Source organism: Acomys minous, assembly GCF_964271855.1.
Source record: "Acomys minous genome assembly, chromosome: 3".
In the NCBI taxonomy this organism is placed as follows: Eukaryota; Metazoa; Chordata; class Mammalia; order Rodentia; family Muridae; genus Acomys; species Acomys minous.
In genome coordinates, this window is record NC_140485.1 from 121,313,305 (window position 1) to 121,341,023 (window position 27,719).

General features: G+C 39.8%; 1 protein-coding gene across 2 annotated transcripts in view; it reads right to left on the minus strand.

The window, feature by feature from the left end:
• TXLNB (taxilin beta) overlaps positions 1 to 26,895 on the minus strand; it is a 39,703-nt gene extending 12,808 nt beyond the window's left edge. Inside the window, exons 1-6 of one of the 2 annotated variants that reach the window (XM_084777482.1) lie at positions 26,763 to 26,895; positions 23,445 to 23,878; positions 15,981 to 16,072; positions 10,407 to 10,577; positions 2,739 to 2,933; positions 523 to 642 (exon numbers count right to left, since the gene is read on the minus strand). In XM_084777482.1, the coding sequence (XP_084633608.1) occupies positions 523 to 642; positions 2,739 to 2,933; positions 10,407 to 10,577; positions 15,981 to 16,072; positions 23,445 to 23,871 (1,005 nt within the window). In that variant the 5' untranslated portion in view covers positions 23,872 to 23,878; positions 26,763 to 26,895. Of the gene's footprint in view, positions 1 to 522; positions 643 to 2,738; positions 2,934 to 10,406; positions 10,578 to 15,980; positions 16,073 to 23,444; positions 23,879 to 25,547; positions 25,678 to 26,762 lie in introns of those variants that run through there. The other variant, XM_084777481.1, reaches the window with a different exon arrangement.
• Positions 26,896 to 27,719: the final 824 nt, after the last annotated feature.

A 27,719-nucleotide genomic window follows, 5' to 3' on the forward strand; every position in this document is an offset into this window, starting at 1 on the left:
TTTACCTTGAAGTAACGTTCTCCACAGCTAGAGATGACTCCCAGGAGGCAGATCCTTAGGAGGCAGAACATGGTTCTTACATCCCCCCTCCCATCTGTCTTGATCACTCAGTCCCCTCCTTCAGCCCCATCTCAGTTTCTCCTCGTTTGCCTAATAACTTACTATTTTCTAAACACCCTCCCCGCTTGCTTGCTACTGCTCCTCTCTTCCTACCCAACCTCTAATCTGCCTGGTAGGAGATGGCCCTTCTCTGTCTTATTCACAGCTATAATCTAGCACCTAAAATGCTCTCAGCAGATAATAGCCACTTGAGGAACACTTGTTGAGTATGTTGAATGACTATTTTGCGTGAATAATGGCACAGGGCCACTGTTTCCTACTGGGCTAGCCCATTTACTTCTCCGTAGATGCACGGGCTTTTGTGTGAGTGAAGTGATCTTTAGCCTTCGTCAGACAGCTTCCCTAGAGAGCCTCTGACAAAGAGATGAATCACAGATGCACACTGGTTAAAAGGACAAGTACATATTCCTTTTCCCGTCTGTGCCGCTCCTCTGCTTCCTGCATCATTTCTTGAGCTTGTTCAAGTTTCGCATCCACCAGCTTCTGCTGCAGTTCTCTGTGTTTAAATATCTTGTCCAGATGCTAAGGAAAAAGAAAGCACAAAAGCCAAGCCTATGTAGAAACGTAACACTGGAAAACAATTCGCATGAATACAGATGTCCCAGTCTTTAAAATTCTAAGGAATAAACACCCTAGCCTCACTGGAGGCTTTATATTAAAGCCATAACTTAGCGAGAGCTCCCGACTTACTTCAAAAGGTGGAGGTGCCAGAGGTCAGCAATATTATTACCTAAAAGGACCAATACGATTTTTCTCAATTTGGAGGCCAGTTGCTATGATGCTACTCATTATTGCCAGACTCCCAGATGGTGCTGTGCTGTAGTCTAACTTGGTACTGTGGCCTTTTTCGTGACTGTAGAACTTCTTTTAACCACAAAATGAATATAATTTATCATAGTGAATTTTCAGCCTTAGAGAGCCAGCGTGGGACAACTTGGTTGTTCTGATGCTGCTGTAACTTTGATCTGAATGTACCCCTAAAGGCCCACTAGGTAAATGCTCCATATCAGCTTGACACTATGGGGACGTGGTAGAAAATTCAAGAGGCAGAGCTTGCTAGGACGCCATCTAGTCTTTGGCAGTTAGTGCCTCCCTTCCCAGATGACATGAAGTGAACATCTCAGCTCCGTCACACCTTTCTCACCACGATGTTTTTTCTCTAGGCCCAAAAGTGATGAGGCCACTTGCTTCTGGCCTGAAACCTTCAAATCTGACTAACATGTAGAGATGACATGACCTGGGCTCATCCATGAACTGATAAGCAGCCATTCTCTGTCCTCTAGGCTACCTCTGTTTGAAGGATATGTTTACTCTTAGAATACCCTATCAGAAAGGGCACATGTGAGCTGTTGTATTGGGCTTTCCATAGAACCAGTGCTGGGAATATACAACTAGTATTTAAGGCTATTCCTGTCTGAGCTCTCTTTGAGAAGAGCAGACCTTTTCCATTTGGTTCTTCCTTTCTTCTATCCCGGGTGGACTTGAACCTTGTGGCAAGAGACTATGGTAGCTAGGCTACACAACTGGCTGTGAGGGATTCCTGATTTACCCAATTCCTGTGATCATGTGCTGCTGACTCAAACATTATCTGCTTGATAAAAATCTTAGCATATTACCAACCCGGCTGCTTGTTTTCTCATTAGTGTAGAAATCTCTGTGACCGTAAGCGAAATTTTCTCTAGGCCACTGCTTTCATACATAACATTCAAGCATAAAACATGGAAAGTATAGTGCGCTGGTTAATATTAATAATTTAATTCCCATCAGGAATCACCAGGGAGGAAAGTCTCAGGGCATGCCAATGAGGGGCGCTGTACATTGGGTTACCTTCTGGGCTGGCCTGCAGGGGATTCTCTGGCTTGGTTCAGTTAATTGAAGTGGCGAGACCCACCTTAATTGTGGCTGATGCCATTTCATGGCCTGGACTTTGAACTGAATTAAAGTAAGAGAGTGATCTGGGCATGAGATTCCTTTATTCTGCCTTTTATCTGTGGATCCAGTGTAACCAGCTGGCTGCCTGCTCTTGTCACCATGTCTACCCCTCACTGCCATGCTTTCCTTACCACAGTGGGATAATCCTTCCTGCCTTCTATAGTGCTTCTTATAAGATATTTGATCACAGCAACACACAAAGTAACTTATAGAAATTGCCTTTTCTGTTTGATAATAAAGTTGAGGCAAATGACATATTGTGTGCAAAGAATACGACCTAATACATTGCTTGACACAAATTAAGCACTAAATAAATGATATTATAATTACTGCATTATTTATGCTAGTATCAGCTTGTTAATTGAGATGACATGGTGAGCCTAATAAAGAGAGTGGAGTTATCTTTTGCCTACATGGAAAGGGTTTTTAAAAGACCGAAGTATTGTGCAGGGTAACTGTGCCCACAGCCTACTACTTTCTGGTTACGGCTTTTATTTAGACGTGAGCTCAGCCAAGTGTTTTATAGGATTGTCTGGTTTTATTTTGGTTAGTAAAAGAAATCTATTCTTAGCTATTAATCGAGTGAGAGGGCTGGCCATGAATTTCTTCTTTCCCAACCTCCTCACGTTCACAACTTGGAGCTGGGCCTGTGTACAGTCCTGCAAGCCCTTTGATGTGGATCTCACCTCCTCTCTGAGCTCATACTGGTCAATGATGCTCTTCAGTTTTTCTGCAAGCTCCGTGTTCTCCTGGCAGAGCTTCATATTTCGCTCACTCTGCTGCTCGATCTGAGTCTGGATATCTGTTAGGGTGGTCTGAAAATGACTTGTGATCTCTTTCCTCTTCTCCTCTTCCTCGCGTGCCCGCTGGAGGGTTTCCTCCTGTGGGTGAAGAGAAAGGCATTTTGTGTCCGTGTAGAAGTGCCCATGGCTTAAAGTACTCAGGGTAAGCTCCTTGAAAGGAACAGTGTGCAGAATAGGTGGGGTGCTTCGTTTCAGTTCTCTGTAGCTAAAGTTGCCAAATCCCCAAATAAATGTATGAACCGGGCTTCAGTGGTGAGCGCAGTCACTCGGGGCAGTGGCTGTGCACAGTGATGAGCAGGCTTCCTTTAAAGATGACGAGTTTCCTACTGAGTGAATGACCCGTAGTGACTTCTGGCAGTCACACAGTCACACAACTTTGATCTCTTAGTTGTAGCCTGGAAAAAAGGCCACTGGGATTTACTGAGTGATGGGACACAGACCATAAGTTGTTTGTGTGTTTGGAGGAGGGGTGTTGGATTTGGTATGTGGTGGAGCGCAATATTAAAATATTATATATTAAAAATACAACTATAAAATATTCTATAAAACCATGGAATATTAACCACATAGTTGTAACACCCAGATTTTATAAGTGATCATAATATAAACTTTTTCTTTTAGGTTTTATTTTTATTTGTATTTATGTTTCTGTGTAAATGTATGTCACATTCTTTGGGGCACCCAGAAAAGCCAGAAGACAGCATCAGATCCTCTGGAACTGGAGTTACAGGTGGTTGTGAGGTACCTCACATGGATGCTGGCAACTGAGCTTGAGCCCTCTGCAAGAGCAGCAAGTGGTCTTAATGAGAAAAATGTATTATCAGGAAGTTCTACTACAAACTATTCAAAACTATAAAAGGGAATCTTTCCAAATACACTGGATATTTTATTTCTGGACAGAACAATCACTTAATGTATCAACTGGGATAACTAAAATATGTGCAATGTAAATTTTGAATTAAAAGGTAAATTTGAAGTCTCTTTAACTCTAAAATGAAACAATAAAACATTTATTACCACCCCCTTACCATTTTTTTTTAACCATCGAGGAATTAGAAATTTGCTTTTATATTATTTCTGTTCTCCTTTTCTCTTACGTCAAAATTCCACATTCATCACTAACCACTAATAAGGTGCCCAGATTCCTCTATCTATACCAGGAATTATCTGTGTTGTAATTGTTCCTTTCATCCTTTTATAATAAAGGGCTTGCTCTTGCTATATTATCCCAAAGATAGACACATTTACACTGCTGACAGATGATACACACATTTCGGATTCCTTTCAGTCCTGGTTAATTGTTAATAGGAAAGCTTGCTTCATTGTTGGCAAGTAAAATTACTCTGCATTTAGTTGCCTACCAACTTCAAATTATGTAACAGGATTTAAAAGGAGAGAATTATTTTAGCAGAAGTAATTGCTCAAGTCTTTATTAGGAGAGCACAATGAGATCAAAACAAAAACTGATCTGGAAAATATATGATCTAGAAGTATTTTAATTTATCTCCCATTTCCATCCCTCTTATATAATATTAACACATTGCCTGACTTCTTGGCCATCAGAATTATGATTTCATCATATTGTAGCTTCTCAGAGATATTATAAGATACTTATAAGACCACTTGAGATAAAATGTATCTTTGTATACAAATACTTACTACATATGTCACTAAAATGAATTGCAGCTAGCAGATAAAGAGCAACTGGACATACTGTGATGGCCATCGCCACCTCACTGCTCCTGATATGCTTAGAAGTTCCCAGATTATGAATTATATGACCATAGACCATAATCTTAATTTCATTTTAATTTTTTAAAGATTCTAAGTGTGAGTGAAAAAAAAACTATGCCATGCTTCTGAGAAAGTCTGAGATTTTCCAGATCTTAGTAAGATATTAAACATATTTCAAGCTACCGAGCTCTGGCTTATTAAATGGCTGTTTGAATGTCATATTATATTGCCCTCTTTTAATATGAGGAAGAGTCCAAGGTCTTGTGAGGTAGCCCAGACTATCTTGTGATCGTCCTGCCTCACCCTCCCAAATACCAACATTCCTGTTTTTTTTTTTTAACTAAAATAAAAGAAATCTCGCCAAATGTTAATAAATTGAGTTATTGATAAGGAATTTGTCATCTCTTGAACAATGTCTGAGGCAATTTTTAGATTAATCAAATGTATTATGCAAAGTGGAAATTACTAATGCAAAGAAGACTTTGAGACAAAAGATGAAAACAACTTTACAGGTATCATCATATACCTTAGAACTGATGTCATGCAAGGCACGTAATCCATAGGAATTTGGTAAATGTTTATTTAATGATTAATACATTATTAATTTGTGTACAGACACATGAGAGGCTTGTACTTGATGATTTCTGTAGTCCTTTCCACATTAAAATTCTGTGATATTCTGATAACAACTACTACTTATTTCTTTACAAAAACTATGTTCCTTAAACCATCTATCCACATTGTACTAGAACGTTCTTCTTCAATATAGTTTCAGGTTCAAATTTACTCCTTCAAGTATCTGTAGGAGTTGCTGAGAGAAACACATGTCTCAAACCTTCACTGGCCTCTATCTAACTTAACCTAACTTGTTAAGGTTTGTATTTGTGTTTAACACACCAAAGGGGGAAAAAACCTTTAAAAAGAATGTAAAAGTTAAACTGTGTCAGGGTGGAGAGACCTGACTACGTATTCAGCTGTCACTACTAGCATGGACGAAGAAGGTCATGCCCAGTTTAGTCTTCTACAGAGAACATCTGTAAACTCTGGAGGCCAATTGGCACTTGATGTAATGTAATGCAAGTTTCTTGCCTTTTTCCCTTTTAAGTTATTTCAGCTTGTAGGAAGATTAAGAAACAAGATGAGATGTGTTAAATTTCCCTAGAAAATCTTCCATCTTTCAGATAAGAGTGAGAGTGTGAAAATTTGGGAAACTGTAACCACTGAAAGATGAGAGGTAAGTTTCAAGAAAAGAGTCAGAGAGGAAGAAAACTCTGAACTCTGTGGAGAAAGTACTTCACTGTCTGAGTGACACTGATCTGCACTAGCAGTCCAGCTAAGGAAAGAGAAATTCCGTGGACATTTGAACAGCTGTCCAAGAGACAAAAGTTTGTAGTTTGAAGCTGACTATACTAATTGAATTAAAAAATAGTCAATATTTTTAGCAGGGTACAGTGATGGCTTAGACATGTAGTGTGTACTCCAAAAGCTCGTGTGCTGAAGAGTATGTCCTTCAGATGACTGGTTTTTGAGCAGTGGGTCTACCATAACAGTGCCAGTTCCATCAATGGATTAATCTATTGATGACTCATAGATAAATCTGCAATTATAGCTTCTGGGATCCATCATCCTTTTCTGGCCTCTATGGGTAACTGCACACATGTGGTGCACTTAAATACATGCAGGCAAAGCATTCATATACATAACATTTTTTTTTACAAATTAAAAATAAAGAAACCATTAGTAAATACAAAGGTTCTAAATGTTAAAAAAATTACTAGAAATATCTTGAAAATAGTCATAGAAAAATGACAATGTCACGTGAGGGGCTGTAACAGCTCATGTTATTGTCACTGTCATCAACAGAATTATGGAGTCCAGAATAAAATAGAAGATCTGTAAACAGATCCCATCAGTGAACAGTTTCAACATCCAATAATTACAGTTCTCAATAGAAAGAGAAAATAATAAATAAGAGACATCTTAAAGATAATGGACAACCATGAGAAGTGACTGGCAGCAGAGCTGGAGTCTAACAGCCCCTAACAGGGAGACGCTAGGCTGACCGGTAATGGGCCAGACACGACACCAAATTTTTAAAAAACATCAGGAAATTCAAGTATCTATGAAAAGAGAAAAACACAGTTTTTCTTTTCATTTTTCAAGGAATACAGATGATGCTAAAGACAAAAGCATAATATTGTCATCTCATAGGCTTTATAAATGCATATAATTTAGACATATAAAACTCTAGCTTAGAGATAGGAGAAATGACCCAGGTGTCGTGGCACATGCCTGTAATCCCAGCACTCTGGGAGGGCAAAGGTAGATGAATCTCTGTGAGTTTGAGGCGAGCCTGGTCTACAAAGTGAGTCCAGAACAGCCAAGGCTACACAGAGAAATCCTGTCTCTAAAAACAAAAAAAGAAAAAAAAAGATGAGAGAAATAGTGGAACTTAGTTTCAGTGTTTCTACATATGTGATGTGGATAATATTAGCCCTGGATAGACTAGGAACAGTTACAAATGTTGATCGCAACCGTAGATTAACCACTGTAAATAATAATGCAAAGAGGTATAACTTAAAAATCCAAGAGACAAGTTAAAAATATGACTTAAAGAATCTTCAAATAAGGAGGCAGAAATAGAAGAGAGGAACAGAAGAGAGAGGTACAAAGTTTGTTATAAACAAGTAAGCTCGGTGTCTATTTACCGTAGTCATATCAGTCATTATGTGCTAATGGACTGTCTCCCCAGTTAAAAGCAGATGCTGTGCATATAAAAAGAATCAATGTGCAGCCTTATCTTGTCTTTGTGAGTTATATTTTATAGACCCAGCTAGAAAATGAGCAGATTATAAGAGATATCCTGTGCAGACAAACAAACAAACAAATGGTTACGAAAACTTAAGAGGCTGTGTTGATGTTAGATAACGTAAATATCAAGATAAACACAACCAGGAGATGTTCATGATGATAAACTCATCGTGTATTCGGTGCTATCTCAGAAAAATGGGAATAGGGCTTCCTCAAGACCCAGCTATTCCACTCCTTGGAATATACCCAGAAGATGCTCCAGCACACAGCAAGAAAATTTGCTCAACCATGTTCATAGCAGCCTTATTCATAATAGCCAGAACATGGAAACAGCCTAAGTGTCCCTCAATAGAAGAATGGATAAAGAAACTGTGGTACATATACACTATGGAGTACTATTCAGCTATTAAAAACAAGGAATTCCCTAAATTTATGGATAAATGGATTGAGCTAGAAATGATCATAATGAGTGAGTTAACCCAGAAGCAGAAAGACTCAAATGGTATATACTCACTTATATCTGCATATTAGCCCAAGGGGCAGGTCCCACGAAAGATTTCACTTACCAGGAAACTGAGACAGAGGGGAGGACATTCTAGTGGGACTCTAGATGAGAGAATCATGGGAGAATGGCAAAGTAGAAGGATCCAGAGGGTCCTAGAAACCTACAAGTAAAACATTATGATAGGCAGATTTGGGCATAGGGGTCCCGCTCTAACTAAGGCACCAGCCAAGGACAATACAGGCGGTAAACCTTAAGCCCCTACTCAGATCTAGCCAATGGACAGAACACTCTCCACAGTAGGGTGGAGAGTGGGATATTACTTTCTCACATACTCTGGTGCCTCACCTTTGACCATGTCCCCTGGACGGGGAGAGCTGGTGGCAATCAGAGGAAGGACAGCAGGTTACCAAGAAGAGACTTGATACCCTATGATCATATAGAGGGGGAGGCAATCCCCCTCAGGAACAGTCATAGGGGAGGGGAATAAGGGGAAATTGGGAGGGAGGGAAGAATGGGAGGATACAAGGGATGGGATAACCATTGAGATGTAACAAGAATAAATTAAATAAAAAAAAAGATCAAAGGTGAATGTGAATAAAACTAACATCAGTGCATTACATACAGATTGATGCATTTGAGAGAAGCAGACTGTTCAGCAGCTAGTACTGGGATTGTCCTGATGGTTCCAAAGCCAATTGCTGCTTATGGAATACTGCATGAACATCTGAACAGAACTCGTTCCGAGCATACACTGGTTGTTCATCGAGAAAGACTATACATGATGGGCTATACAAATTAAACACCCTAGGCATGGATAAATAAAGATAAATTAGTATTTTGGATTTGGATTCTTATCTTGACGCTTCAAATATTCATGGCGTTAAAACGCCTGATTAGAATAGATGAGTTTCCTCATCAGTAGAGATATGAAGTCTCGTAAGGCCACTTGTGCAGAACAGTTCACACAGAATGCAAAGTCCTACAGGGTCAAAGCTACACTTTTCTCCCTTTTAAGTCTTTTCAGTGACACATTTCCCACCTATCTGATTTAATTTCCATTTCTTTACTGTTTGACATTGTAAGCACAGAACACTACCCCTTGAGTTGAAGGTCTCCCTCTAACCTGGACTTCTGGTGGTTCCTAGTACCATCACTAAAAACGCTCAAATTCTCGCTGGGCATGGTGGTGCAGGCCTTTAATCCTAGCACTCTGGAGGTAGAGGCAGGTGGATCACTGTGAGTTCGAGGCCAGCCTGGTCTGCAAAGAGAGTCTGGGAAAGCCAAAATACTAATTTATCTTTATTTACCCTGTCTCAGAAAACCAAAACAACAACAAACAAACAAACAAACAAACAAACATAAAACCAAAAATACAAAAAAGAAAGAAAGAAAAGAAAAAGCCCATATTCCCATTCCAACTTGTAGTGTGAGAGGGTCACAATTCAGCACACTGGTTTCCCATTTCCCAAACATGACAGGATAATTTAGCAATGAGGAACTACTATCTTTTCCTATTTGTAAAAGTGGTTAATGATAATGTCTGAGTTTTTTTTTTTAAAAGTATCTCCTTGTAAACACATACAGTAATAACCTCCTTGCACGAATATCATCTGATTCATTACTATGTGTCTGAAACTTTGGGATCTACCACCAGAAGGGGGAATGTGGATTCAAACAGACTGTTTAAAAGAACCCTACATCTTACTTTTGAATGGAGCTGGTAATCAAAGTAGATACACTGCTAGGGACCATGCTGTAATTAATGAAACCCGTGTAGACATAATGAAGTGATCAGTTTATTATTTTCAGATTGAATAATTAGGTCTTAAAGAGCTCTACAGTGTTTTCTAAATAGCTTTTCTCAGACAACTATTGGTAAAATATGACTCTCCACTTTATCATGTCAATTAGCTTTACGTCTATGCCTTGTCGTGTGGAATTCATTATAAATATATAATGTTGAATTTTCACACACAAAAAAAAACTAAGAGGAAACTAATGTATGGAGAGATGGTTCAGGAGTTAAGAGCATTGGCTGCTCTTCCAGAGGACCTGGGTTTGATTCCCAGCACCCACATGGCAAAGCACAGCCTTCTGTGATGCTAGTTCCTAGGCCTTCTTCTGTCTTCCTTGAGCACTAAGCACGTTTGACATGCATTGACATGTATACCCAAGCACATAAAGTAAAAATAAAAATAACTAAATAGTAAAGTAAGGACCATTGATAATAATAAACCTCTTGGGCTGCACTGTTGTCGCTGTGTATGCACCTTGCATGTGGAATCTCATTTGCTTTTCACCCTTCCGACCACACAGTCAGATGATGGGAGAACCATTCATGAAGATAGAAATAACTAGAAAATCACAAATGAGCATGTGGCAGAACTAGTATTTGACTGCACTGCTCTCTGGTTCTAACTCTTGCTCTCTCCAGATTGTGGAGGCCTGTGTCTATTCAGCCTGCTAAGAAACGTGTGCTTCCAAGCCAGGGTGCCACATACCTTCAGTGTCTTGTTGTGCCTCTGCAGCTCACGACACAGACTCTCGAGTTTGCTGCGGGCAAGGATGGCTCTGTTGTGCTCGCTCTGCAGCTGGTCTTTCTCTCTCTGGGTTTGTGCCTGCTGTTTCAAGAGGAGCTTTAGCTGCTTTTGCTCAGTGCGATGCTCATCCAGCTAGATGTGGGGGTGCAAGCAACAAAGAAATTGGCAGGGATGCCTTTGTAGCTCACAGAAAAGAAGCAAAGCCTAAGGATGTTCTGTTCAGTTGTTTGGAACTATTTTTCATCATTATCTGCCTCCCTGGCAGCTCATGATCTTCATAGGTGCCACCACTATATAATGTGTAGGTATAGTTTGTAGGGCATAATATATATATGAGTTTTTACATAACTGTTACTTCTATAGTCTCCTCTTTCTTTGCCTTTTTAAAATTGTTTTCTAGAAATGTTTTTCTTGTTTTTGCCAAATGATATCATCTGCTACTATGAGAGAGAGAGAGAGAGAGAGAGAGAGAGAGAGAGAGAGAGAGAGAGAGAGAGAGAGAGACAGAGATGCTCCTGAGAATCTGGAAACTGATGGAATTCATGGCAATAACTTGTATTCAGACTATGGCCAACAACTTGTTTGCTTGGCTTACATTTCACTCTCATAGTTTTTTCTGAAAATAAGCTAACGGTGACATTTTTTAAAATATCGAAGAGAAAAACAGCTTCCTGGTAAATGTAAAATGAATCTTCCTTATAATTTTAGGTTTTTGATGTGGTGGATTCTTCGAGTATAGGAAAGTAAAAGAAAGTATACCTCTAAACCCTCAAGCTGAACTGGGCATGGTGGCACACACTGTTAATGCCATGACTCAGAAGGCAGAGGCAGGTGAATAGCTGTGAGTTCAAGGCCAGCCTGGTCTACAAAGTGAGTCCAGGATGGCCAAGGCTACACAGAGAAATTCTGCCTCAAACAAGAAGAAGAAGAAGAAGGAGAAGGAGAAGGAGGAGAAGGAGAAGAAGAGAGAAAGAAAAAAGAAAAATAACAACAAAAACCCAAGCCTGGATGGTATTTTTTTTTTTACTAAAACATTAGAAACAGTCACAGCACAGCACAATGGCATGAAAGCCAAATATTTTTAACATTTTTTGCTGCTCATCAACTTTGTCCCCAAGCTTTCTGTGTCCACAGCAAAGACATCATGACCCTTGTTTATGGCAATCCAGATGCATGAGACTGCTTTACTCCCATACTGTCCATGTTAGGATGCTTAAATATGAGTGTAGGATTGCTCGATATGATATAAGATACTTAAATAAACAGAAACTTCAGATATCAATGAATAATTTTAGTATATGTAAATTCCAAATATTGGATGGGCCATGTTTTTTTTTTACCAAAAGTTGTTCATTATCTAAAATATAAAGTTGATTTGATCTCACATATATTTATTTGCTAAATATGGTAACATTATCATGAAATCTTAGTTCTAGTGGAGGAAGCATGAGAAACAGCCTCTGGAAGCTACCAGAGAAAAATTAGTAAATTCTAGCAGGGCCAGTGCCAGTCTGAACACTAGTGTAGCCACATGCAAGCTGAACGTGGTCTATAACTGTTCACTCCACTGGACTTGTTTTCTTTAGTGCCTGGGTGTTTAAGCCAGGAAAGGACTGGTTCTATTACAAACCATGTTGGCTAAGATCAAGAAAAATCTCTGGGGAGCCATTGGGTGCCTCACATGTCAAGTGTTCCACTGCCTTACAGAGCATAATGGAAATATATGTACACTCCACATGAATCTTGACCACGTCTTAGTTTCCCTATTTTAAAAATCTGTTGGTTTTTTTCCTCAACTATTTGAACATTGTCATACTTTCTTCAATTTATATTTTGTTTTATTATTTTTCTTCTATGTTGAATAACCATTATAAACCCTTTACAGATTAAGTTAAGAATATGCACATTTGATTTTCTAAGTTTGTACCCATGTGCAGTTTCCACTTTTTAGCAAATAAAATTGGAAAAGGCAAACCATATTGCTAGAAATATAGATTGTTAACATCCTTCTTGAAAAGCCAGGGGTCCTGCATTATGTATTTCTCATGCTAAACTCTTGCTCATAATATAGATGTGGTCCTTTAATTTTGTACCATAGTGATTAGACAAGGTAAAGTTTTCCGTGATTATAACAGAATTTTTCTTCCTTGAAATTGATGTATTGTTGCCATTATAGATTTGGCTTTACTTTTGAGAATTAAGCTGTATGTCAAAACTTTTCAAGTTCATCACTGTTGACATAATGGAATATATATTTGTAATGTGCAAAATCCTCTGTGTCGTGGGCTATTTAACACCAACCTGAGCCCCTCTCTTTCTGTATGGCAGTAACAATGTGTAATTGTGACATGTAGAAATATCTCCATGCAGAGCCACCTTGGTGGACAAGACTGCCTCTGTCTGGCAAGCACTGCCCTATGTGGCTTTCTTTGTGTGTCAGAAAGCAGATACACTTTGTAAGTTTATAAGTGTTTTGTAAGTAGGAAGACATGATTTATGTTTTGCCATATTTAATCTGTGGCTATGTTATAAGATCATGCACATTTAGCTTTTAGCCAGATCTAATTTCCTTAGCTTTAAAATAAAATACTCCAATTTTTAAAATATTTTAATGTCTGGATTTTTTTTTCAAACAGTGCAGACTTCTGTGCTTTTGTATGGGTGTGGGGCTTTTTGCTTTGTTTTTTAAGAATGAAAGTGAACATATTGCAACCAAGTCAACCTCAGACCAGTGTGGTCCTTGGGGTTTAACGATTCATGTAGGCATAGTTTTAGAAATTTGCAACAGATATCTAGAAGTTTATCTCAAATGTCTTATTCTTTTTGGTTAAGTTTTTTAAAAAGCACAATTAGTACCAATTGCTCAATTAGAATTGTATTTGTGATTCTTTTTTTAAGTATATAGAACTTGAGGAAGTTTCTGGAAAATATTTTTCCAAGGCCATTTCTCAATGTAGTCATAAAGTTTCCTTACTTATTAATGAACATAGCCTTATTTATTGATGAACACAATGGCAGATAATGTTACACGCTTCAGGCTCTGCAGGCATGAGTGAAGTAGAGTGGCAGTTTGATTTATAGTGTTGGAGTTGACAATATGCTCCACATTATCCATTGTATTTCAGACACTTTCTATACTAATATCCTAATCAGTGAGCAAGAAAATAGACTTTTATCTCTAATTAACTAATTAAAATTTTAAAATAATTTTCCTTCCCCGAAAAGGAAATGTAATTGGTCTTTTGGGTCACTTTTTGTGAGTGATTTTTTTAGGTCTGAAAGTTTGTTATAGGGGATAAGACAAATGGTAAGTGTAGTAAGGCTTGTACTGTCTTATCTCTGTTGAGGTGACTGTTTAGTTAGAATCGTGAGTAGGCACAGGGAATTTCCTGGCACCCTCGTAAGTAGCTCTGGCTCCTAGAGAAAGCTCCCTCGGACCAGAGAAACAATTCTCCACTGTGCTGCTGTGGCAACATAGCACTGTAAGAGATGCCGGGTGCCGGTCAAGAATAGTCCTCCCAAGCATAGCATATGGTACTAGAAAATGAGTGATGGCCTTGGTAAATAGTCGTTTAGTTAAAGGAATGATGGACAGATGGTACAGAAAATACTAAGAAAAGAACAAAGGGGTGGTGTGATGTGCACGAGAGAACGTGGCCCAGATTTTGGGAAAAATATCTTTGACTTCCAACTTACATTATGTTAATTTAAATTGCTAATAGTCAGTATTAAATTGCTTTGTAAATTTCTACCCTTATCTTGGCAAGCAATGTGGCTATAAAACTACGAAACAAAAAAGCACTCATTCTGTTTGCTTCAGTAATCCTCTTTCTAAGAATTTTTTTCTTGAAATCATAATGGAGAAGGAACATAGCTAATAAATGATGGTGTTCACAACCACATTATTTTCCGAAGTGGAAAGACACTGTCTCCAGAATTAGTGAATCCGCACAAAGAGCCACGCAGTGGAATATGACACAATTTTAACAAAACGTGCTTTATGTAGACTCAACTGCTTGAGAAAATGCCACATGAACCAAGAAAATGAAATTTCAACTCATATGTGCAGTATGGTAATAGTTCCTCCATTTCTGACTGCATAGGGCTGGAAACGAGCACACATAGCACAGAGTTTATATTTTAGATGATGGATTAGAAATAGTGTTTTGTGTATTGGGAACTCTTAGGTCATCAAAATGGAGTTTGTGTGATTAAAAGTAACTGAAAGTTAAGCAATCAGCCAGGCACTCAAGGTTTCAGAATTGTATTATGTTCATGGCCTCACAATTCGGCATAACAGGGTGTGTCAAGGCAGAAGGACGGAGAGAACACAAGGATTACAGGACTACAGTCAGGGAAAACAAACCATCAGCCAGCGTGGAGTTTGTGGGGTTGGTGCTTATTCAGTTTGGGAAGCTCTCTTAAAAATATAATTTAAAAAATGAAGTTAGGCCCAGGGCCTCCTGGAGACGAGGAAGGGCAGGATGTAAGGGAATCCAGGGGATATGGTGCTGGCGGGAGGCTGCCAACTGGAGTATCCTCAGCCTTAAAATGCATCTACCTCTGGAGGGAGGTGGCTCAACTCTTGCCTGGAGGAAGGTCTGTGTTCCTTGGCTTTCTTAAAGTAAAGAGCACACGCACACACACATGCACATGCACACGCACACGCGCGCGCGCACACACACACACACACACACACAAGTAAAATGCAGTTTTCTTTATGTCATTTCTGGGGATGCAAGGGCGGAGTGGTCCATAGACCTCAGATGTTTCAGTTCAGCTGCCTTTTCCCACTTATATCCCAGAAGGTTTTGGGGAGGCTTCCTTGGTACTGGAGTACCGGCCTCACAAAGTCCTTCCCTTTTCTCCACTGGCTGGTTTGGAAGCATGAAAGAAAAGACAGTGACCTTCTGGAATTCTTAGATGGTTTGAAGTGGCTTCCCTTGTTCCAGGATGGAGGATGAGGCTGTCTGTGGAGGATGTGGAACCAGGGACCAAGCAGGACACATGCATGACTTTATCACTGTAGGGAACGGAAAGACTAGGAACCAAAGAAGAGAACTGAAGAAATGGGTCAGGCCAGACAAGAATGAGCTGCAAACTGTGGAGTGGCATTAACTCCACTCTGAATTTTCCCTCATAGCCCTTGAGAAGCCTGGGTGTAGAAGAGGAAGGAAAGTTTAAGATTCATCCATCCTTATAGAGAGGATAACTTAGTTTTAAAAATTAATAGGAACTTTATAAAATGCCAATGAATTTCAGTTATCTGTACTCTTTCTTGTCCCCAAAACTTAAACACATAATTGAACACAGAGACCATTACCTTCTTTGTCCTTTCTATTGTTACATGTCAGATGTCCTTTTTTTCCCTAAAAAAATCTTTTTTTTTCTAGCATTCTGTCTAGCATTGGCTTGTTTGTGATAACTAGCCACGTTCTATAATGATGTTCACGAGAAGCCAGCCACATTCTCCTCTGTTCAGCCCTGACTAGAGCTTTGAGCTTTCAGACAGAAAGAGCTGATGAAAGAGCTTACCAATTCAGCATACTTCTTGAGTAAAAAGTCAAGCTTTTCTTCAGGTGTTTTCAGCTTGTTCAGATTTTGCATTAGCAAGTTAGCTTCTTTCCCTTAAAAATAAAAATAAAAATAAAACATTTAAAAGTGAGTGTTGAGTATGTGGTCAGGTGACGGGGGCTGGTATTTTGAATTGATCGCTTGCAAATTAGGACCAACGTCAGCCAAACCAGTAACTTCCCTGAGCCTCAGGTACAATTGGCCCTTCCTGTGTGTAAGGATGACCTCTGCCTTTCAGAGTGAGGATTAGTTAATGTGGTGCAGCGTCAAATTCATGGTAGAATTTCAATAAATGCTTGCTAAAACAAGTCCCCAAGTTTTCTTCTCATTATTTCCCCTTGTGTATCCTTACTATTTTAAAAGTATGTCACAACACCAACCTTATGAAATGATAAATTATCCATTTCCTATGTTAACTAATAAAAAGAAAGAAAAATAGGAAGAGAACAGATAAACAGAATTACTGATGAGCATGAAACGGCCAGTGTCAGTACAGTATGTTCCTGGAACTTCAGCCCAAGGCAGAGCCTTGACAAGCTAGTGGCCTCTTCCTCCCATATTTTCTTGGTACCTTCTTTTGAACCAATCCTCTCCTTTTTGTTCAGCCTATTCATTAGGTCTGGGTGGGAATAACTCTAATCATATTGCCTACCAGAGAATAAAAATCAATATATACAGGGAAAGGACCCAAATCTGGGCAATGCTTCATAGGTGTGTGTGTGTGTGTGTGTGTGTGTGTGTTGTTCATAAATTTGTACTCAGCCTTCTCAAGCAGTCATTTCTTTTACCTAGACTTGAATCTCTGCTGGTAGACAGAGAGAGTTTATTTTTCCTCCCTAGTTGGACGTCAAGCTATATTTTAAAACTCATATGTTCCTGATTATTTAACAGGGAGATTTAGGTTCTCCCCGCCTTCTTCCTTCTGTCTTTTTAGCTTAGCCTCTCTGTGGTGCAAGTGAACCATCTGGTCAGTGTCAGGAGGAATGTCTGGGATGCTTAGGCCCACATTTACTACTGGTTACATCTTTGCAAACCATCCTGCCAAGGTGAAGGATTTTTCCCATTCTCACCTATCTGTGACAACCACTCTGTCTGCTCACAGGAACGAGGTCGAGCCACTGAGGACAGCCCGTGTTTTGTGATGTATATGAACTTGCTGAAGGATGTGAGCAACTTTGCAACCTTTTCACTAAGAACCAGTATTTCCCCTTGGCTAGAATACTCGCTTTCATCCTGGAGAAGCAGACCCATCAGGAATTAGGGTTGCTTTTGAAAGACAGGGCATGGAGCATACTTGTGTACAGTTATATGCATTGTTTGCTTGAAATTCAACTCTAGTGGACATCTGTTACTCTTCTTTATTAAATATAGCAAGATTACATGGGATTACAAAATTCTAGGTCTAGAAGGGTAGCAGAGACATCCAGGTTAGCCAATTTAATTTTCTAGATGAAATACCCAAGGCCCAGAAAACACCCACATTACATAATTGCTGGCATTGCAAAGACTTTAATCCAAGGTGACTTGCTCTAAGCTCTCTTGTGGAATGTTGGTAACATAAAAATCTAGTGAAACAAAAGAGAATGCCTTTAGAAGAAAATGAACTCATTCTTAACGTTTGGTCTATCTTGGCTCAGTGAGTCATCTGTGAGTGAGGCTCCACCCAGCTCCTAGCTCTACTCCAAAGCCGTTGTGGATGACTAATGTTTGCTCCTGCTGCTCTTCTGGCAGCTTGGGTGATCTACCCTGGCCAGACCATTCTTTAACCCTTGACTTCAGGGCTAGGAATGTAAGCATGTGAGGGTTGCTCTCCTGGGTCTTTTTTTTTTTTTAACCTATGAAAGGCAGGGAAGTGCTCTTGTCCATCAGGTTAGGACCAGGGCCTAGCATAGCATTTGGTCCAAGACAAATGCTAAGTAATTTTAATAATATAGTAAAATGAAGCCAACCAGGAGACACACAAATCAGGTAAATCAAATAACACTGTCCTGATGCAGTAGAGGAAGGTGAGACTTTATTCTCACCTGGAGATTTAGTGTGTGGGGACACCTCACGTGGTGAGCACCAACATATGAAGCCATTGGTTGTCTTCCTGGAAGAGCAATGAAATGAGGGACTCCAGGGTTTTCCTCTTCTCAAACTAAGGATCTGTCTCTTTATATTTTCTGTAGCTTACAGAGGGCATTTGTTGTTCGTATTGTATAATCTTCATGTTAATCAGCATCCCATTCTGCTCTAGAAATTTGCTATTTTGTATAGATGTTTGTCTGCCATTCCTGTGTGCCAATACACCTTCAAAAATTGTTCTCAGCTTCAACAGAAAATTCAAGGAACTAGAGAGAGCCATGTGTAGAACTCACTAGAGACATTAGGTTTTAAACTTGCATGGGTTCTCTTGGCTAGGGTGCCATGCGGGACACCTGTGGAAGAGAGAAACAGAGATATGCTCAACCTCTGAGAAAACTGAATTCCCATGGAACTGGGGCCACATGCTGACATCTTAGACACAGCAGGAAAACCTGACGTTGCTCCAGGTCCTTTTATCAGGTGGGCATTATTGCTTTCTCCTGAAGGTACCACTCTGAAGGAAGCTTCATGCCTCCCTGTCAACACCGAGAAAGGCATGCCGTGGGTAAATGACTACCACAATGCAAAACGCCACTCATTGGAAGCTATATGAAAGCTGAAGCTCCCGTGCGTGAGAACAACGCTGTGATATTTGGCTGTGAACATTGGCACTGCTGTATTGGGTGTAAAGCAAATATTTTTATATCGAAAGTGGGAGTTTTGTCAATTATTTGGAAAAGAAATTAAAAACCTTAAATTTTAGACAATCTGTAGACACGTGAACCAAATTTTTTCCCCTCAAGCTATTAGTACAGTAATGCTTGCTTCTACTAAATGCTGTATTACTTGCATAGATTTAATGTATCCATAAACTTATGCTTTTTCTCATCCAAAAGGTTTCTTTTATTACATTTTTGGTGGCTGGGATATGATTTGTTCTTGCATACCCACGTGTACAGTTCTGTATTTTCTTCTTGTTGTTCACTTATTATGTAAGAGTGTGTGTCCTCTTTCAAATGTTATACCCAGATTCACGTTTTAATGTTAATTTTTATTCTCCTACTAATGCAATTGAACATCACTGAGTGTTTAAAAAAATTTCTGAACATCAACAGATATCTTCTCAGGAAAGTTCACATCTAACTAGGAGACCTAAGTTCTAAACCTGCACTGCCATCAAGAAGCTGAGCAACTTTGTAGTTTTAGTTTCCTTGCCTAGCAGGTTAAATTAATGAGATGACTAAATGGATTTTGAATTCAGTCCTTAAGGTTTCGTAACTCCACGAATGAAATAGCTTTAACCATTTATAGCCTGGTATAAATAGCAATAAAGGATAAATAGCAACATTGTTCAGGTGATACATTTGTCACTCTAGAATCTTAAATGCTGATCTACCTTTTAAATGTGTATTCCCTTACCCTCACTGTCACTCTCATGCCGCAGCGTTTGATAGTTTTGCATGGTTTTAATACCACAATCAATTTTGAGAAGTCTACCCTTCCTCTGTGTTCCAGTCATAGCATCCCCCCTTAAAATGACATTTTTGTGCCTCTGGGATTTCAGTGATTATTTGGAACTTCAGTCTCTCACTCACTTAGAGAATAGACCTGGACTTCTCATGAGGTCAGCTAGTGATATGTTTACACTACTAGTAATCATTTAAGAAAAATAAAAAACAAAACAAAACAAAATCAAAAGAGTGGTGGGGTGTTAACCTGTACACTCCCTCCAGTGCTCAAAAGCCAGAAGGAATCATTTCGCTCAAAACTTGCTTTCCTTCTAGGTGGTGGTAGTATATGCCTTTAATCCCAGCACTTGGCAAGCAGAGGCAGGTGGATCTCTGTGAGTTTGAGGCTAGCCTGGTCTACAGAGTGAGTTCCAGGACAGCCAGGGCTGCATAGAGAAACGCTGTCTTGAAAAGCAAAACAACAACAAAATACAAAACAAAGAAGACTGTTTCCCCACAGTCTGACTCTGTTTCTCTTATACTTCTCTCTACTCGATTCTGGCCCATGTGTCAGCTTTTGTGAACCTGCTCATCTGTCTTTGAGTCCCACTAATTTGTCTTTTCCTTGGGCTCCTTTGGTCTCTTATCTTTTTCTCAAGAACATTTAGAATTTATGTCAGAGCTACAGGTTGCTGCCCTCTCAGAATACGTATAAATCATTTAGAAATGGATCAGGCCATCAGGGAAATGTGTGTGTGTGTGTGTGTGTGTGTGTGTGTGTGTGTGTGTGTGTGTGTGTGTGTGTTCTAAGGAAGATGAGGCACGGTAAATGGACATCTGAAGACATTAAAGAGCTCATAGTGTCCTGGTTATGGGTTTCTCAGTACCTGTAGTCTGTGAAGGTAAGTAAAATATCCCACAACAAACCTATATTTCTGGCATATTTAGAATTATTTTCAGAGAAATGCAGACCTCTGTAGTCACAGAGATACCTCTAACAAGCTTTCTCTTATAAAAAGGCAATTACAAGTCTCTGCTTTAGTAACTAGTAGACGCAGGTGGAGCCTTATCTTGTCTGGTAGCCTCCTTCTATCCAAGGAAGTACTTTCCTCAGGAAGAAGTCCACAGCCATAATTTTTTTATTCTAAGGTTGGAAGAAGTCATTTCTGGAGCCATATCACCTTTTTATTCCCACAACTTGCTTTCTGCCAAGTTGTCATAGTGTCTTGGCCTGACACGTGTGTACACCAGTTCTGAATTGCTGTGCACTTCAGGGTTTTCGACAAGTTCGGAATTTGATTCAAACACACACTCAAATTTGTAGACGTTATTGCAGCACCACTTAATTAACAAGTATCCAAGAAGGTTCCTAAAGCCACCTGTAAGCAACTGAGGTGGAAGTGGTGGTTGTGTGTCTGGGCGTGCCTGAGAGAGCTGCTGTAGCTATGAGTGTAGCTGAGTCAGTACCGTGTGTGGGAGAATATGCTGATGGTAAAGTGTGGGGTAGCACGGGAAGGCCAGCAGCCCACACTGCTGTGACTGGGCCTCTGGTGCACAAACAGAAATTCTAGCCAAACATGTTGGGCTGGAGCTTGATAATTTGTAGGGAGTGGCAGAAAAAAAAAACAAAAGGAGTATAATTTTTTCCTCATTCTGAAAAACTGTCCTAATTATTTGGTGACTGTAAGTATTATACAGATTCAGAAAACAACTCGTGGGAGATAATATAGAATCTCCAACTGCGGTTGTCTTTAATTTTCTTTTCTTTTTTTTTTTTTTTTTACATTTGTCCCTCAGTACAGCAGATACACAGAAATGCCTATGTTAGCAGTTTAGGGTGATGTGCACAATGATTCAGAGAAATTCTGGATTTTTAATGTGACAGTGCTGAGGAGTACATCCACGATGATTTGATTGGAGAGGGAAAAAATGCCCTTTAATTCGGAGGAAAATTATTATGACTCCCAGTGTCCTAGAATGACTCAGCATTATATTTTTGGAATGTGAAAATATAGTAAATGTTGTGATCTTTTTGTTGGGGGTGGGTCAGGTGTATTACTAGAAGGTATCATTTAAGCCTTCCTGAAAGCCCTTTTCATAATGAATTTTATGCACACATCGGTACCCTACTCTAGTGCAGATTATTTGGGTTTACAGATAGAAATCTGTTTCTGGAGTGTAAACGCAGTTGTGATGCAGTGTCCTTGGTATTTCATTCCATCACACTGTACAAATAAACAAGATATGGTTACTACCCTTAAGACTTACCCATGTAGCATGGTAGCTGAAGAAAACTTAATGGAGACTCAAAAAAGTTAATGCTAGCAAGGTCTCACATGGGGGACTCTTTGATGCGAGTGCTCTAGGGGCAGTCACTAGTGAGGACAGACTGAGGGGCTTTCCCATGGGCAGTAATGCTTTCAGCCATAGCTGCAAACTTACTATTCTTTCCCTTCATCCACGCTGTTGTTGGAACTGCCAATCCCATGCTCTTCAGAAGTATTTCCTCCTCTGCCTGTTTCTGCTGCATAGTGGTTCACGTGTTTGCTTTTCTCTTTGTGCCAAAATCCCCTTAATAAAAGGATCGTGTGTGTGTGTGTGTGTGTGTGTGTGTGTGTGTGTGTGTGTGTGTGTGTGAGCGCGTGCCTCACAACCAGGCATTAATAAATAGTCACGAAACGAATGAATGGATGAGCAGACAGGAATGTGTCTTCTGCAGTTCTTGGCAGATGTAACCACATTTTTGTGACTTGTGCTTTATCAAAAATATTTTATAAGTGATTTAATTGACAATTTTATTTTTATCAATAAATGTATCCCTATTTATTATTGTTTGTTTATCTGCTTATTTACTAGATTTGCTTTAAATTTCTTGTTCCTTCATTCATTCTTATAGCAAATATTGAGCCTTTAATGTGTCGTCTCCTGTCTTATACCACAGACATCCAATGATGTCAACACACACACACACACACACACACACACACACACACACACACACACACTGTTCTAAAGATTAAAAAGAAAATCCATTTGTGAATTAGATACATTAACCAAATACTCTCCTACAAGATGTACAATACAAAAAGCTCAGTAGTACTATGGACATACATACAGTACAAAGCAGACCAAAAGAAGTTACAATGTTAGGATTGTGCTTTAAAAAAAATTCCATTTGGTTATAAGCTAAATGGTAAGTAGGAGTTTTATGCTCAAAGGGCTGAAAGGGTAGCAGTGAGAAAATGGGCAGGTGTTTCTAGGTAGAATGCGTAGAGGCCTTTGGAGAATGGAGCAGTGGTGTTCAAAGAGCCAGAATAGAAGGTGAGGTGGCTGCAGTAACGGTGGTGTCAGGGATAGAATTAAAAGAAAGATGTTGGGGGACACAGTGAAATGAGTTCACACTTAAACTGGCTAAGGTTAGACCACATGGATTAAAAATGCCTTACTAATTTTAGTTTTTGGCCTGGAGAGATGACTCAGAGGTTAAGAGCACTGACTGCTCTTCCAGAGGTCCTGAGTTCAATTCCCAGCAACCACATGGTGGCTCACAACCATCTATAATGTGATATGATGCTCTCTTCTGGCCTGTGGGTGTACATGCAGGCAAAGCACTGTATACATAATAATAAATACATCTTTAAAAAATAAAATAAAATAAATAATTTTGGTTTTCTTTCTAAGAGCAATGGGTGCCCATGTGGGTAGATTAATTAGATAAGCATTATGTTAAAACTTTCACTTTAGTTCTATTAAAGCAATGGGCTAGAGACAAATAGAGCAATAGAAAATTTAGAGAAACCCAACAGGAGGCTATGATATTAATCTGAATATATTAGATATGACTTTTTATTAATGTTAAGGCAAATGGAATAATTAAGAGAAAAGTCATATATTAGAACATAATACTTGCCTAATCCTTTTAGAATTTTCTTTTCGAGCTTTTGCTCTTTATTGCTGACAGGCTCTTTGGTTGTGGCTGGCTCTTCAGAAGCAGTGGGTTCTCTGTCTGTCTCTTCGGTGGTTTCTTCACAGTCAGCATCCTCATTGTCTGCTGTGTTTTCGGGATGCTCCTTCACTTCAGAGGTGCCCTCTTTCCCTGTGGGACTGGCAGCAGACCCGTACATGCTTATGATGTCTTCCAGCTGTCGGCTCAACTCTTCAGAGATATCATGGGCTCCCTTCTCAGGACGCACACTTGTCTCTTGTTCTGCTGCTTGGACTGAGGTTGAGGACTGATGGCCATCTTGCTTTCCCAGGCCACTTTGATTGAGTGATGAACTGTCGCCTGGTGAGGTTGACTGTTCTGCTGAGAGCTGTTCAGGGTGATTAGCCTCCATATGGTATCTGGTGGGAAGCACAGATAGTTTTATGTAATGAATTGCTTACATTTCAGTGATAAGGATATCCCTCTGATAGGTACCAGCTAATTTTGGTTTCTGCCATAGAGCAAATGAACTTTCACATACTGCTGACATGAAAATTCATGTCATATTACTGTCCTATTTTGAGTGTAATGTTCACATTTTAGTAGTAGCCCTTTTTGTTGAAATTGAGTCAACTCATGGTATTGCCAATTTGTGTTAAGATTTTTATATGTAGACTTTGCAGTCCTTATAAGAACATGCATAAAGACATTTTCTTTTAAAGTGAAAATGTTATCTTTAATATAACAATCATTATGCTTACTAAAATCATTCATAAAATCATTCATATTTTAAAATCTTTAAGACAAATTTAAATTTGTATAATTTGATATAAACACATTATTAGATAAAGTCACTTTTCTAGTATTTTTTCTTCCTTATAATGAGCAGCATGAAATTATCAATCAACAAAACCAGTTTTTGAGGTTCATTTTTTTAATTAAATCAGGGAATGAGGGAATATATAAGTAATCCAATAATATGGGTGAATGATGATCCTTATAAACATATTTTCATGTACACATATGTGTGTGAGTGTGGTGCAGTCACACACATGTGTGTGTGCACACGTGGAGGCCAGAGGAGGATGTCTGGTGTCTTCCTCTATCACACTCTCTCATTCCCCTGAGACAGAGTGTCTCACTGAACCTGGCACTAGGATGGCAGCCAGCAAGTGCAGTCATCCTCCTGTCTCTGTCCCTGACGGCACTGCCATCACAGCCGCACTCGACTACACCCGAGTTTTCACATGGTGGTTAGGATCCGAACTCAAATCCTCATGCTTGTATAGGAAGCACCCCTACCCACTGAGCCATCTCTCCAACCCTCGTATAATACTAAGTCATTAAGTTTCTGTAATATTCTTCTTCCACTCTAAAAAGCGACCTTCTCTTAGAACAAAAGAGATTATAATTTTCTAAGTCATAAAGTTCTAGAAAAGTGTAAGAATTTTTAAAGAAATACCAATGTTTATTAAACAGAGAGATCAACTACAAAATTAATTCCAAATACAATATGGACTCAAGTCAGGCATGGTGGGGGCATGCCTGTTATTCTTCATGGAGGCAGGAGGGTCACAAGTTCAAGGCTGCCTTCAGCTACATAGTGACTCCCAGGCCTGCCTCCGCTATTCAGTCCTTTGGCACAGCAGCTGCAGCAGCAGCAGCAGCAGCAACAACAACAACAACAACAACAGCAACAACAACAGCAAGAACAACACCCAGATACAATATGGCCTCTGGAAAGTATGGAACAATACACCAAATTGCATTGAGGCTTCCAGGCTTTGCTTTCACCACTTTGATGGATAGATAGATTTGGCTTAAGTTTTGGTACACTTCGTTTGTAAATAGAACTTAATAATTATGCCGCTAGTTAACAGCATAAAAAAATATAGCGAAATCCTCACACTTCACACCTTTTGCTGTTATATTGGCATGAAAGTGAAAACAAAACATGCTGTTCCCCAAACACAGCTTCCCTGTACCCCTTTTAGGGCAAGAGTCGAACACTTGACTGTACTAGGTGTTGAACACATGAATGCCAACAAGAGAGTGGGAAAATCCAGTGTGTGGCCACTCCCCACTCACCTGTGGTGCTCCTTACGCGGTCTTCGCTGACTTAGAAGGAAGTTCACCAGTTTTAGTTGGTCGACTTGGCTATCACATAAGGAGGCAATGCCTCCGTGACTGCAATTTCTACGCTGACCTCCACTTACTCTGTCCTCATCTATATATAACCCCTGCCTCTCCCAAGCACAGAGAAAGACACGTGTCACCTGCTGTCCAGCCAGAAGTTATTTTAAGTTCTTCTAAAAATGAGTTCTGACATTTAGCCCTCCCATCCCTGAAGTCAGAGACTAGGCAGGCTCTAACTCACACTAAAAATAGTGAGCGTTTACTGGTTTGATTCCATATGTGAGCTTGTAAGTGTAGGGGAGATTATTGTTGGGTGAAATGTAAAGTCAAAGCAGTTATTTGAAACAGTCCACGGACATTTTACTGTGGTTAGGCTACATGAAAGTGTTCCTGGGATGTATTCATCCACCAAGCTACAGTTGTTTTTTATGCTTAGGTCCATGGTTATTCTTTAAACTTCTGTTCCACGTTAATTGGCGCGCGCGCACGCGTGTGTGTGTGTGTGTATGTGTGTGTGTATATATGTGTGTATGCATGTGTGTGTATGTGTGTGTATATGTGTGTGTATGTGTGTGTGTATGTGTGTGTATGTGTGTGTATGTGTGTGTATGTGTGTGTATGTGTGTATGTGTGTGTGTGTATGTGTGTGTGTGTGTGTGTGTGTGTGTGTGTGTGTGTGTAGCACTGGGGACCAGTCCCAGGGCCTCAAGTATTCCACTATTGTGATGTGTATATATATATATATCCAAACCCCAACTTTCCTTGAAAACAGAGTAACCTGCTTTTGTTCATAGGACAATTTCCTTCCTTAAAAAAGCTCCAGAACAAATTAGCAAGAAGGAAAAACAAACAAATATAAACAAAGCCAAAGAACTTTTAAATTGTCCCTCTTATAGGAATTTGTTCTCTAGCAAAGAAACTCTACAATCTGTCTTTTACAAACTTTGTTGGCTTTGTGCCCCTCCAGCAAGGAGGGGGAATGTTTCCCCTGTCCTAGCAGTCCCCGCAGCTGCTCAGGCAGCCCAGCTCTTCCTGATCGACATGTTGTCTTTATAAGTTAAACAATGGAAAACCCTTCCACCATCCACTGGTATCTGCAAGTTTTGAACACTGCAGACTACAGGCTGCACACCTCGAGGGCTTGGGGGGAGTGTTTGTCACACTTACCAGAAGAAGGAGAGCTAAGCAGGAAGAGAAAAGAGAGGAAAGAGGTGGCAGAGAGTCAGAGCAGCAGCAGCAGCAGCAGCAAGCAGCAGGAACAGGCGGCAGGGCTGTGTTCTTACAGGGAGCAAGAAACTACACACACACACACACACACACACACACACACACACACACACACACACGCCCACAAAAGGAGGGGGTGGGGAAGGGAACATCCCCTGACGCAGCAAGAGACAAGTCTGCCCATGTTTCAATAGGTGTCGCCAGGGGAACATCGTTTCAAAGAAAAGCAGCTGGTAGATTGTGAGGCTCTCCAAGCTTAGACCTCTTCAAAATTCAAGCCCAGATGAATGGCCCCCTGGTGCAGTTTTCCACTGTTGTTATTTTTTGGACACGTCAGGGTTTTTATTTCTGTATTAATTTATTGGTTTATGACTCAGTCCCTGTCTCTCAGACTGGACTACTTAATGTCAGGTTTCTTTTAAGAATCACTTAAGATGAAATGACACATAGCGTAGAAGAGGAGGTGCCAGAGACCTTATTTCTGAGGCCACTGCTTTCTTGTTGTTACTATTTTTTTTTTTTTTTGGAACGTTCGAAATACACATTTGGGTGGCTTTTATGGAACTGTGGTTTAAACACTCTTCACAAGTGGGGTGACAAATGTAGTGTGTCCACAGCTGACATCTCTATGAGCCCCCTTGCCATAAAAATGCCTTCCTCTGGCCTGGAGGCAAGAGGCAGGTGACTCTCTGTGAGTTCAAGGCCAGCCTGGTCAATGTGGTGAGTTCCAGGACAGCCAGAGGAAAGTGGTAAAATACTGTCTAAGAGAAATAAGACTTCCAGGTTTCTTGATTTTTCTGGAGAATGTGTTCCCAGGCTTTACCATAACAGTTTTTTCTTTCTTTCTTTCTTTCTTTCTTTCTTTCTTTCTTTCTTTCTTTCTTTCTTTCTTTCTTT